General features: G+C 36.5%; 1 protein-coding gene across 1 annotated transcript in view; it reads left to right on the plus strand.

Moving 5' to 3' along the window:
* The window catches only part of LOC107264794 (ATP-binding cassette sub-family G member 1), a 28,697-nt gene extending 14,346 nt beyond the window's left edge, over positions 1-14,351 (plus strand). Inside the window, exons 11-20 of the mRNA XM_015733444.2 lie at positions 4,155-4,372; positions 8,807-8,924; positions 10,933-11,116; positions 11,209-11,354; positions 11,459-11,697; positions 11,831-12,126; positions 12,216-12,384; positions 12,459-12,715; positions 12,806-12,960; positions 13,046-14,351. Coding sequence (XP_015588930.2) covers positions 4,155-4,372; positions 8,807-8,924; positions 10,933-11,116; positions 11,209-11,354; positions 11,459-11,697; positions 11,831-12,126; positions 12,216-12,384; positions 12,459-12,715; positions 12,806-12,960; positions 13,046-13,235 — 1,972 coding nt within the window. The 3' untranslated portion in view covers positions 13,236-14,351. The remainder of the gene's footprint in view (positions 1-4,154; positions 4,373-8,806; positions 8,925-10,932; positions 11,117-11,208; positions 11,355-11,458; positions 11,698-11,830; positions 12,127-12,215; positions 12,385-12,458; positions 12,716-12,805; positions 12,961-13,045) is intronic.
* Positions 14,352-14,753: the final 402 nt, after the last annotated feature.

Consider the following 14,753-nt stretch of genomic DNA (forward strand, 5'->3'; position numbering starts at 1 on the left):
CGTTATTACCGTTATTATTACATGCCTTAATTATTGCTGGCTGTTGTTCATTTCATAGTTAGCGTCTCGCAGAATTTTAAGTAGTACGTTATTAGTTTCACATTGTGGAACGATTTATGATTATTTTTTAATTTATGTATTTGAAGCATCTCATGGTAATGATCAATTCAATTCTATAATTGATCTATCTGCAGATCATTATGTTAAAGCCTGAGAGTAATATGTCAAGCCCCGTGTCCACTGTCAAACGCTCAATCAGAATTTTAACTTCGGAATAATCAAATTTTTGTTATGATTGCTATTCAATAACCGCATAATATTTAATTGTCATAGTAATACAATGTTCCAGAATTTTGACAATGGTCATGGGGATGGATTCTGCAAGAACAGTCATTACCGTCATCGTAATCTATGTGAATGCTTTAAAAAAAAAAGCATCACTACATACATACTCTATTCTGGTATCGTTTATGATGCTTGCCCTAGAATTTTCCGAATTCTCAGCCATGTGAATTCGTCTGGTAATATTTGCTTCCATCTTGATGCTTAACGTGCTTACGTGAATTTTGTCACTTGACACAGGGTGCACTCGCGATATTAATGACAGTCGTAGCTTAAAAGAGATATTTGTATTTTTGTATTACGATTCGCAATCTGTGTACAAAGTTATTATGCAGATGTATGCATCGTTATTACGTTCAAAATTTGTTGCGCATCTTTTTTGAAATACTCTAATTATGTAATGTGAAAACGATGCGATCGTCTATTGCATGATCTTGGAACTGTACGAGCAAGTGCCTTATGATTTATAAATTTGCAGGTAGTTTAGATATGTGAAAGTCTGTTTTATTATGTCTCGATTGTAAAATTTTTGTGTTCTACGATGAATGCAGCCAGATAACTGGGTAGTTTTGTGTTTGAAACTCAATGCAAAAGTATAACCATGTTAATGACGATTTCTTTTTATAATTATTTATTATTTATTTTATTTGTCTCACTAGTTTCCTGTTATAAGCATACGTTGCATTAATTGACAACTATAATTGTTTGAAAACTTCTCATTGGTTCAATCTTCTCTTTAAGGGGTACAATGTCTGTATCTTTATTGTAATAATTACCACCAACACGTATCTTCTCTACCGGCATAAGGCGTGACGAAGACTAATCTAAGTAATTTGAAAAATGTGAAAATTGAAGTTAAAAAATGAAATATCGATGCGACGTTATACAATAGGAAACTTCTCTATGAAATGCAATAAGTATAGGTATGACAGTTTGTAGTAAAGCGTAATTTAACATTTAATTATTACTTCATTTACGGATATTTAAATGGTGGATCCGCGTCCCGTAAACGTATTAATTAAAATGCCAAATAGCACTGTAAAATATGTATATCGCGCATAAAAACATGCATGTTTACTCCCACAAAACTGGAGCTAGTCAGATGACTTACATTCCTATTATCTCGGTGCGGGGATAAGAAAGATTTCTTTGTGTCACAAAGAACAAAGTAGCTCATGTATTTTACACATCTAAAATATATCTAAGAAAAATATAAGATTTTCTACGATCCTTAATTTTATCCATTTTTTTTTTAATCTTCCACTACAAACAGCAAACTGTTGGTCTGAGAATATAAAAATACATGGAAGAGATGTTTGAAAAGAGGGACAGCTTCCCCGTATATTTTGTGCCTTAAACGACCCGTATAGTATTTCAATCCCCTTTACAACTTCTTTGTTGGTTCCAGCATATTTCCCGTGCCCACTAGCCGTCGGACACAAAGTCCCATAAGGCCGTGGCCATCTTCACTAATACACACGTACCTCCTCGATGCGATACATCGTTCCAAAGTTCTTCTGGATGACGTGCGGTGCAGGTATTAACAATCCTCTTATACGACCGATGATAACGCTCTTGTATATGTATTAACGCTAAAGGAAGTAAAGCTTAAACAGTGTTATCAAAGTAAATGAAAAACTTATTTATCGCCACGTAAGTTTTTCAGTGACATCTACCAACAAAGTTTTGAATTGCTTGTTTCTCAGTTATTCGTGTACTCACGCGGGAAAGAAATGTCAAAGTACCTAACCTGAAAGTATTGTTACTAGGAGAATTCAATTTTCTTATCTGTGCCTCGAGTTGGTTTTATCTAGATTTTTGAATTGTATATGCATCTTTTGTACTTGAACTCTTTAATACTACTGCACTGTACTTGTATGACAAATCCATAACACGCTGCTTATCGAACATTTGTTTCAGACCACAAGCAAATCTATGCACAAAGAGAATGATTTCATTGGCAACAGTACGTATCCTTATCATTTTGAGACTAGTGACGTCTCAATGGACATACAATACTGCGCGACTGTCGAACCGATAATTTTATATCCCTGTAAAAGGTTTATCAGTGAAAATTAAAAATTAACAAGTGGAATTCATCAATCAGTAAACTCATATATATACATTTTTCAATTAACAAAGCATACACAGTGCTGTTCAAAAGTATTGCACTGTCCCAATACTTTTTATCGATACTTTACATTTATTTCAGATACTTCAGTGCAGTATCTTTTGTTTTCTTGAGGATTTCGCATCGTGACATCGTCGTATGATCAAACGTCAACAGGATCAATGGAAGTAACAGCTCGAAACGTTTTAAATTCTATTCACGCGCTTTTCAGAATTATTATAGCCATTGTGTTAGCGTCGCGTGTCCTAGTAGTTCCTTTCAATGACACGGTGCAATGGTACGACCATGATGATCAGCCATATGTCACATACCAAAGCACTATAAGCAATCTGCTCTCTGTACATTGTCATATATGACACTAACACTGTTTATGGTTTACTATCATTATGCAAATGGAAATATCTGTTATCAATATATTTTCACGTTTTATATATATCAATTGAAAAATTATTATTATTACAGTAATTTCACAGCAGTAGATAATGATTTTACAGAAATCCTACTCGGATCACGAATAACTTACGTTTTACGTAATACGAGAATAAACTGTCAATCAGAAAAGTAACAAAAAATGACTTATCTTTTATACAGCACTTTTGCATGTAAAAATAATTTTATTCATAACTATATTGCTCAGCTCTGTAACGTCAGAATTGATTTGACACTGATGGAGTATATACTGTATTTGACATTAAAGATACCACATTTTTTAAATGAAGATCGTTTAAATGTTTTTTTTTTCAACTTTTTACAATTATATTTGAACAATATGGAGTATGAAAATTATAAAATTTATTTGTTTCTGATCTTCGGCTTGGTTCAATGATGATATGTAGCTAATAATTTGTATAATACCGTTCATTTGCCCAAGGAATAAAACTACTATATATAGGAAACAGTATACTATATGTATCTTCTTAACTGCGACTGTACCGTAACCGGTATCTTACGATTTTGGAACCTATTCGGCTACTGCAGAGCTCTACCTAATCGCCGCCCACCTTCTTCCCATCCATCATAAGCTTGAGGAGGCTTAGAAAGTCAGCTGTGGAGAGGAGCAGTGTTGATACTGAGAAAAGTGGCCCTGACGCCAGTAAAAATATACAAATATACAAATTTGATACAAATGCGATACAAAATTTCATAAACGATGTGCTTTTGTGATAAAAAGAATTTCATAGAATAAAACAAACGAAGTAAAGTATACAAGGAGCACTTCGGAGTTTCAAGAAGACATAGCAAAGTTATTTACAGTGCCTATAGATAGCCGTCAGTATGGCAGCGCCCTCGATCGTGAGCGGATGTGTTATTCGTTCTCGGGTACGGTGCTGCTTACTTACGAGGTTATAAGCCAATCTCTGGTCCATTTATTAAATCGTACGTGCTCGTGAATCGTAAATACAGATCATTTATACGTATATATTTATATACAAATACCATATAAGAAAGCAGGATCGTTAACAATCTTAAAAGCAAAGTTAAGGTTCGCGCGTTGACATACGACCTGCAGTAATACCTATATCGTTGTGGCCTTCTGTGTTAGAATACGAGAGTAGAAAAGAAGGATCGCATAAGAACGTCCAGTAAAGTGATACAATATATACGTATTATATACTCGTAAACAGGAATTATTTGCCTTGGGAAATTATCCTTATGCGAGAGGGAGGAGAGAGTCGTGAAGTTCGTTCGTTCGATCGCATAAAATCGTCATGACAGAAAAGTTATCCTTGAGTTTACCAGATCCGCCGGGATTTCGTAAATCAGTCTTAACACCGAATATAAGTGGAAAGAGCAACAAGTACTTTATCAGTGCACCGACATCACGACATGTCTACAAATCTGTCAATCTTGTCTTTAATAGTATTTCCTACAACGTGCGGACTGGACTCTTCAGACAAGGTAAATTTAAACTTATATTCTTCCAATCGAAGTGACATCCATTGTAATTATAGGAATAAACATTTTATTAAGTGTGTATATGAAACGAGCAAGCTCGATGCTGTGTCGACACTATTTTGTTTTAATAACTTAGGCTCGCATGAGAAACAAAGTCTAGCGCAAGAAAGAGAACGAAAGCAGATAAGTACTTAATCCTTAGTAACGTGAAAGCGTCACTCTCGATGCGTACGCAGACTGTCTTCTCTTTGTGTTGGATACAGACAGATACGGAGAAGACACACGTGGCATCCAGACGTAATAATGAATACAAGTGGTCTTGTCTTATTCTGACAACAGCCATAAACCCTACGAGACATTGACCGATCCGATAAAACTAGGCAATTGAGATCTGCCAGTGACTTTAGATACGTATGATTTTTCGTGATATAATTATCTCTGTAATTTGGTAACTCTATATTCTAATCAAATACACGTATACGACTATCTGTAACGCGAGGACTTATTTTTTTTCAATTATTTTATGTAACCAAGCGATAGACGAATAAAATTTTATACTGACATCTCGTGGCGAATCTTCGAAACTATGGGCCCAACGTGACAAGTCAAATTAGTCGAATTCAAATTCGTAGGAATGTCTCATCATTTAGAATTTTAGATGTCAATATCAAATAGTCGAGTGAGCCGTACAGCTGCGCTAACTTTTTCTATGCTCGTGGTACGAAGATTTTGATAAGAGTCCGACGCTCTCTGATAATAGGAATACGGCTGTAGCTGCTTTGTCGTTTTATATGATAAGAGTAAAAATTTTTCGTGTATACATAATACGTTGATCGATGTGATCCTCGTTAAAATTTGGGGTCTAATTTAAATTTAACGGTCAGTCTTAACAAAGCGACATCCAAGACTTCTTATTTATCTACCCATATAGTTAAATATGTATCCAGACAAATAAGGCCGCCGAAGGAAAGTATTACGGAAGTCAGTTCTAGCGCATTGTTTCTGCTAAGCCACGGAAAAATACCGCAGATCTTTGACTTGATACTACAGCCAGTAAATATTTCTTGTTCAACGCGTTCAGTGCAACGCGAATTATGCTTTCTATGACAGTCTAGCGCCGAAGTGAATTTTTTGTTATACGAAACAACGTAGCATTAGTCCCAATAACCTCTCACGACATTGACCGTATTAAAGTTTCACAGCGGCGCCTACGAACTTCTACAGAATTTACATTTACTCACGTGCAGCTTTACACGCGTATCCATTAATATATCTGTGAGTATGGTAGACACGCGTAGAAAAAAAAACAAACACTCCTACGATGATAGGTACAATTGCAGCGTTGCGTGTAAAGTGACGGAATCCGGTGGTATCGTGCGAGGGAATGTTGCGCCTAGCGAGAATAAAATATAAATGACCTGCGTAAAGGAATGATTTGAAACCGGTTTCATATATAACGAGCTCATTCTAATAGGAAAGAAAACTTGCTTCGACGTAGTCCTTAGTGTTACCGTACCTTGCAGCCACTGTGAGAGGCTGCTTGGTATTAAAATAATATAAAAATTATTTGGGGATCCCCACCGTACAGTAAGTATACGATAATACAGCCGTTGTACTTCCATGTAAAATCACTGACGTTATCAGTAGCGTCATTTTGTCCATATTGAGTTTACACTTGTCTACCTTGCATTATGAAAAATTTATATGTATTCTGGGATCTTGACGTGTTTGATTTTCATTGTTTACCTTATTAAACTGTCATTGCCTCGCGCGCGTAATCGAATGCAGATTGTCGATAGGAATTTTGTCTTTCGGATAACGCCTTGTTTACGCGTTTACACAGAGATCGATATTTTACTATCTTCGTGGCAAAGTTCGTGTCTATTATTTTCCTTGGACTCGAGGGGGAAAAACGTTTTAGAACTGAGACGTGGATATCATACGGTATGTCAGCTGGTATACGTTGTGTGTGTCAGGATGACTAACTTAAGAAAAATTGTGAATCCTGCCCTTCCAGATGTGACTAATTTAATTCTTATGAGGTTCTTCGAACCTTCCCTGAAACTGGTTTTATGTTCGAGTTAGTACATGATTTGACTAACTTCATACCGTACTTTTTTTTAACGTGATTAGCGAACTACTCGTATGTCAGCTGATTGACGTAGCTAATTGCTAATTATATTTAATATGGGGAAATATTGTTTGCAGATTATTGACGTTGATTTATCAGACACATTTTGTAACTTGCACCGATTCGCTCCACTTTTCGCAATCGTGTTTTACAGAGCGTTCACATTATACTGATATATAAATTAGAAGTCTGTCACACTGTGCCGATAAATCGATCTCGCTATTGAACATGGCGCGCGTAGAAAATGAAAGCATTTCCATGCCAGTCGCATTATTTTCATTCTCCGCGTTGGTAAGAGTTTATTTCAATTTTTTATTAATTAGTCGATTGTTTTCAGCTAGATTAATAATTTATGTCCAATTTCCTCGTAAACATTGAAGGAATAGAGTACAGTCGCATATTAGAAGAAATAATATTTGTATTACCCAGTCTGCCACATGGCTCTCGTGTATATATATATATATATATTCTACGAGTAGATGTAATTTCTAAAAGAAGAAAAAATAATATTTGTTGCACGATACATAACCTCAAAAATTGGTTCTGCTTCTCAACTGAATGGACTGATTAAGGTATTCTGGCAACGCTGTACATACAACTAGCAGCTGCGTTGTTATCGTGATCGGCGACTTGGTTTTTGTGGGAAAATTGAAAAATTGGAAATTTATATAAAAATTCCAAATTCAATATATTTTATGTATCACGGAGTTTGATAAAAAATTCACGGCAGTACAGCTTTGTGTGCTCGCGAATATTAAGGACCCCGCTAAGGGACCCACTAAAAATCCACCTTCGAGCTCGAAATACCTTAATTCAATTTTCGATTGAATATTCATTGAACCTCTGTAATTTAATATGAAACATTATTGGTTCTGTCCAAAACCGCTATCAATTTTTGTTTCTGAAAAGTCTCATGTCTCGTATTGTACATTTGTAGTTGGTGAATTTATACAAATTACTTATCAACCAATGATCCCTTTTATGGAAGTAACTGTAGTCACGTCTCATTGTCGCCGATTTCACATTTTTCTATAACACGCATCCGTACAAGACTCTACGACGAAGGTACGCAGAGTGTACTGCAACAGCCGAATTATTACTACAATTGTATCTATGAAATTTTCTTTACGAGTTTCTCATTGCCCCTCACTTCAGTTTGCCCCCCAGAGATTGACACATGTGCTTTTTTGTTCACTCGGTATGTATTCAAGATACGAGACGCACTGATGGAAGTGGTAACATATGGCAGTAGATAAAAAGTCTATTCGTGTAACAAAGAATGACTTATGGTTCACGATATCCGGCATAAATTTTATTAGCAGATATTCAAAACGAAAGTGTAAACCTATAAGAAATTCTCAATTGGTTAATTTAACACGTGGATAATATCGCCACTGTCAACGTTGAATTAATTTTTGCCGCGACAACCATAAATCGTTTCATAAAAATTAAATGGCTATGTACCTTCGGATTTTTAGCTGCACCTTTGTCTTTCGATGATATACAAATTGCGAAATTACGTTATCTGCGCCATGGTAGAGATTATTATTCCTGGAAAGATATCTTGTTGGTCCGTGCTTAGTTTACATGGTATTCAGTCAGAAATATGTGGGTTTCTAGTGAGAGAGAACGTCAAAGCAAGGATCTAAAAATAATTTCGTGAATGGTTGATAGAGAATTGAAAAAAAAAATTTTTTCAATGAAATATCACGAGTCTAATAATTTTTCACTCAGTGTACAGTCCAATTTTCGTGTACACTGTAAACCTCGCGGAGGAGAGTAGAATTGATTTTTATAATAGTATATAGACATATGATACTAGATTTGCCTAAATAAAGAGCCAAGTTGACGGTAGTCACGTTATCTGTCACTTTGGGCTTTCATGGGTGTCTACGATTATTATCATAATCGATAGATAGAACGTATCTAGCCTCATTGCGAAATTGGCTGCCGCGGTAACCTATGAGATCGGTACAGATTGTTCGAAGCGCGAAGAAAAAAACACTTATAGGCAAATAATAAATATCCCAATTAAGATGATAGTTGCGATGTTGCTTTATCCACGCGCGAATCCCGTTTCAATATTGTTTATACAACTTTGTCAAAGCAAATGGATACACGACTCCCTGTTCTCTTTGTATTTTTTATTATTTTTTTTTCTCAATAAATTACCAGCAGTAACATTTCTCCATCTTTTTTTTCCTACATCTTTCTTTTCCAACCATAAAATAATGCCCTCGTCTTCGATCGTGAGACTGACTGGCGTATTTCCTTAGTCAACCATTTTCTTTTTTTTATCATACCAGGAAAACGAAAATTACTGCACAACATATCCGGAGATTTCAGAGCCAGCGAACTGACCGCCATTATGGGACTCTCCGGGGCTGGCAAATCTACTTTAATGGACATCCTGGCTGGTTTCACGTGAGTATTTTAGTTTATTTTCATCAGGTCTCATCAAAACATTTGACTTGTCCAATAAGAGCGCCAGTTAACGCGAGTATCATTTAATTAAATAATAAAGTGCTACTAGTATATCCGAACTATGCGTATCTGGCTACACGTACAATATCTATAACACGTACCTAGTACTGTTATTCGCAGCGTAAGTGAATATAGACGAATAAAAAGAAAATAAAGTATAATTTCGCTGTCCGTCGGATCGTCGAAATAAGCTGTAACAGGGTGACGCTCAACCGTTCGCGCTGAGTGCGCCTGCACCGAGCAGCAACACGAAGGGCCGTTGTGGTGCCGTTGCACTCAGAGTCAGTTCTGGTACAACAGCACCGAGCAGAGGCTTTCAAGGTCCGTACTGCTACAGGATAAGTGCATACCACCTCCGTCGCGCAACACCTTGCATTTGAGTACAGCTGCACCAATGGGGATACCAATGTAGCAGCACTCGCGAAAGTAAACTCAACAAAAAGAACTTTACGTCTTGCACGCCCGAGGTACAATGCATACAGGACTCGGCCATAAGAGACAAGATTAATTTTCCTTCTATTAAATTCGATACTGCTCATCTAATCGATGATTTTGACCTTAGGCCCGGTTGAACGTACAGCGTTATCAGTCGCGATAATATAATACAAATATTCGATGCAGAGCCGATCGTCATAGCGTATCGTTGAAAATGGAAAAAGTGAATATGATAAAGTCTGCTGCAAGGACGTAAATGCCAATCGAAATCTGTTTTTTCCGTGTCTTTAACCCGGGAGTGAGTGCCGGCTGTCCCAGGTCAATGCTTTTTAAATGGAGAACGAAATCGCGCGACCATGCCTGTGTTAATTTTTTGACTTCCAGGATAGACATCAATTAATTACCACGACTCCGTAACCGCTTGTCCGTTACAACTTTTTTATATTTTTTTTTTGTCCTTTTTACTCTCTCTGTCTCACTCGTCCGTTTTCCATTGACTTACAGCCGTTTTCTTCGAGACGCGCTTCGCTGCATAAACTCGGCTTAACTGTGCTGTCAGCCAATCGGTATTGTATTTTTAAGCAAACGGAGTTTATGCATTGAATCGCGTTGATGAAAACGAGTCTTGTTTACTGGGACTTAAATGGACTTTTCGTACGAGACTTTCTGCACTGGAATAACATTCTAATTATATGACGCAAAACCGAAACTCATACTGATTACAGTAATAATCTTAGTCATCGCTTGAACGTGTATACTGATTAGAATATTTTTTTTTCACGATCATACAAAGTTGCAATATTCATATCAGCCGTGATTATTACAGACAATAATGGTCCTTTTGACGACTGCCGTGATAAGGCGATCGGTCCGATAACGATTCACGGTGTTCGATGCAATAATGACGAAATATATTCTTCAGTTGATTTCAGGCAAAGACGCACAATGACTTTCGCGCGCGCTCGTTATCCTCCTAGAACTCGCATTCATATTCCGCACGAGCAATGACCGTGCCTCACGCTACTTTTGCCTGGTTATCTTATCGACGAGGCTTCTAATTTAATATAACTACGATACGCGTTATGGCGTTTTGTGGCGCGTGTGCTTGGCATGTATTAAGGAAAAATATTTTTCTTTACCCCGGAGATTTTGAAAATTTAATAAGGGATACGAATTATTTTTCGCGATATCTTTGTAATTACTGCGTCCGCAGACCATCGATGGATATTACCGTTGAACGGTATAAAAATCGACAGTGCGGCTATAAATGGTAACGTTGAATTTGTAGGAATCATTGTGCACTTTCGCAATCAGACTCAATTACTCTTTGTCAATTATCTTTTAATCGTTCTTAGAATGCTCCGCTGTAGAATTGTCTGAGAGCAAAGGAAAGTAAGAGCCTTGCACGACGCGTTATAGTATAAAAAAATATGTCATCCGTGCATTGTCATTACGACTACTTTTTGTAGTTTTATTTTTTTTTAATTGAAAATTATTTTTTTTTTCACCTTAGGATTTCCTCGGTCGCGGGAAACGTCCTGGTGAACAGCAAGGAACGAGATCTCCCGACGTTCAGAAGGTCATCCGCCTACATTATGCAGGACAGTAAACTGCAATCTCTTCTTACGGTTCAAGAGACGATGCAGGTTGCAGCTGATTTGAAATTGAACCTGTTGCCCCGTGAAAAACTGGAAAAGGTAAGCTTTGTTGTTGTCGAAGGTAGTCGAACGGTGATATGTTCTTTTTTTTTTCTTCTAAATGTCAATGACACCAATTTTTATTGTTGCAGATCGACGAAATTCTCGTAGCGTTAGATCTTGAGGTTTGCCGTGATATTCGCACGAGCGCTCTGAGCGGGGGTCAGAAGAAAAGATTAGCCATTGCTCTGGAACTCGTGAACAATCCACCGGTGATGTTCTTCGACGAGCCAACAAGGTGTGTGAAGGAGGAAGGCTATGTTGTAAAATTATTTTAATCGGTTCAAATTAAATTTTTGTTCCATTCAGTGTCATAATATTGTTACCAAACAAAATTTACAGTGGACTCGATAGCGTATCTGCGAAACAGTGTCTGGGTCTTCTGAAAGCCCTAGCACGAGAAGGTCGTACTGTCATCTGCACTATTCATCAACCTAGCGGAACGTTATTCGACATGATCGATCATCTTTATGTGATTGCTGGTGGGAATTGCGTATACACAGGTGGCACGAGTAACCTGGTGCCATACTTAGCTAGCCTTGGTCTTCAATGCCCGTTATACCACAGTCCTGCGGACTTCCGTAAGTCTACCAGAAATGCCTTGGATGTTCAACCAATGGTGGTTCAGTTACCTTGGAATGCGTCACCATTGCCATAGATAATTTAAAAAAGGTTGTTGTACAAAGAAGCCTTGTCTTCATTGTTTTATCTTAGTATTGGAGATATGCCATGGCGATCATGGAAATCATTTGTCCACGCTCATAGCGTCTATTCAAAATGGCAAGAGCAACGAGTGGCGCGTGTCAGCTGTTGGTCGAGTTACCAAGATGGAGGAAATAATAGCAGCTGATCTAACTAATCCGGCTAAGGCATCTAAACGTCCATTGAGTCATGGGGAACCACCAGGATTGGAGAAGGAAGGATTTAATTCTAGAGACTATGTCACGGGTTTTTGGAAGCAATTGTTTGTTTTATTGAAGAGCAATGCCATCAAACTGTCCAGAGATAAGGTATGTCAGGACCATTTGTTTCATGTAGCAGATAATTCCTTTTTATTCCTATTCGAACTGGTCATATATATTTTCATATTTCAAATTAGGTACTCATGGTTATGAGGCTCCTTACGCACATTGTCATCGCTTTTGTCGTTGGAATTCTCTACTTTCAAATTGGTCAGGACGCCGCTTACGTCTTTGACAACTTCAATCTATTGTACTTTAGCGTCATGTTCCTCATGTTCAGCGCTTTTAACGCCACTATTATTACTTGTGAGTGAATCACTTTTTTCTTTTTTCATTCTAATTAATTTTTCAATCTTATACAGCCTTTTCTTTTATTTCAGATCCTACCGAGTTACCAATTGTCACTCGCGAGCATTTCAATCGTTGGTACAAGCTTCGATCATTCTATTTGGCTAATAAATTAGCCGACTTGCCAGTGCAGATTGCTGCGGTTTCTACATTTGTACTGATAGTTTATCACATGACTGGACAACTTCCGGAAGGAAGGAGACTCTGTCTGTATATGTTTGTGTGTATTGTGGTTAGCTTAGTCGCTCAAACAATCGGCCTTATTCTAGGAACTGCCATGAGCCTACAAGTAATTTAATACAAATAATTGCTAGCATTGTTCTTTCTTTGTATAATGAAATAATTGTAATCGTAATATTTTCTTTCTCTTTTTATTTAGAATGGGGTCATCTTTGGACCGTTTATTATTTTACCGTTTATGATGTTCAGTGGATTTTTTGTCCATCGCAGCGACGCACATCCTCTATTTCAATGGTTGTTTCACACATCTTTCCTCAAATATGGATTTGAAGGTGTCTTGGTAGCAATTTACGGGTTGGTAATTTGAAAAAAATATTGCAATTTTAAAAATACCGTAATCCTAACATCAGAGAACTTAAGATTATGCTTTTATTAATAGGTACGATAGGAAGAGGATGGCTTGCTCGATTGACTACTGCCATTTTTCACTGCCAACGAAATTTTTAGATACCGTCGACATGCAAGACGTCAATTATTGGTTTAGCGTTTCTATTCTTATAGGTCTTTACTTTGTACTCAGTCTCATTGCATTTATTACATTGAGCATTAGGATGAAGAGACGCTGGTAATGTGAGAAGAGAATACATGAAAATAAATAATTACTTTAATTATGGAAATTAGTAAAATGAAAGACGCGGATTAAGTATATCAAAGAGCGTACTTAACAGAACAGTATGCCAGAATGATTTCAACGTCATTCGAGGAATGACTAAAATCAAAATCTAGTCATTAAACCGCAGCGGATCCAATCGATTGTACGGTGTACAATAATTGTCTAATGCCATGGCATTAAATTTCTATATAAATCATTGTGAACTTTTATAATTATATATATATATTTGCTCAATCTTTATTAAGATTTATATAAATACACTATGTATTTTTGCGTAATTTTATACGAACATTGACATATCGTTAGAAAGATTCTTCGCCTTCTAAACAACTATCACTAATGCTCATAGAGTATGGCTGTTCGTCCTTTTTAGCTGAAGCTATAAAGAAATTAATTTTTTTTACGAATCAAGCGTTCAATATTATGGTACTTGGTATTAAGCTATGTCTATTGTCTGGTGTTAGCTATAGGCTCTTCAAATGACTCCATAATGTTGACGCTATCTATGCTTGCGTTTGATATCTCAGAACAAATATGTTTGATTCTGTCGATTTAAATCATTTGATAATTATTCGTTTGTGAGATCGTAATTAAAGTATCCTATATAGGTACTATGTAGCTAACATTACAATTAATGACTAAACTTTAAAGACTGTCATTTTTCGTGAATGGCAGGTTTAGACTTTTTTTTTGGAAATCAATATTCACTTTTGTACTTAAGAGTGCTTATATGTGTATTGTACTTACGCGTTAACAGGTTTCCTGCCGACAAAAATGACAACGAAAAAAAGTGGCCCATTAGGGCTATATACAAATTTAATAAATCTATTTTAAAATATTTATGGGATATCACGCTATAAATTTCATTGTAATATAATAAATAGGACAAGTATAGATTCGTACGAAAGAGCTACTTTTTTATCCGGCTATATTACACTTGGATGCTAATACATCCTTAGTTATTAAATTGCATTTTTATAAATATTTAAAAGTATATCGGCGAGAATAATTGTGATATGAATTTGTTTCAAATAATACACAACACTGCCAAATACAATAATATATCAATATACTTGACTCGGGATCATTCTTACCAATAAACAGTCTATTATTAGGTAAAAATTTTTAAATTAGACATTATCTAGATAAAACAAACTTTTTATAATAAATACTTACCTCCATCCAAATAATATCGTTTAATTAAATCGTATTCGACTGCAACGTTTTCACATTGTGATACATATTTTTCTTTTATCGACATCCAGGCGATGTTGGTATAGATGGTTAGTCTTCGTGGAATTGTTCCGTGTCTCAAGAGAAATATATGGAATTTGAATAGCTTCCAGAATTTCAATGCTAATTCCAACATATATCCCGTGTAGTGGGCACGACTAACAGAGATGAGCAGGGAGATGTACAACGCTCCGGTTTTCGGCGGTACCAAAATCATGCCGCTAAATCGTAGCGGCAAGTC

The sequence above is a fragment of the Cephus cinctus genome, unplaced genomic scaffold (genome assembly GCF_000341935.2).
Source record: "Cephus cinctus unplaced genomic scaffold, Ccin1 Ccin1_scaffold0191, whole genome shotgun sequence".
In the NCBI taxonomy this organism is placed as follows: Eukaryota; Metazoa; Arthropoda; class Insecta; order Hymenoptera; family Cephidae; genus Cephus; species Cephus cinctus.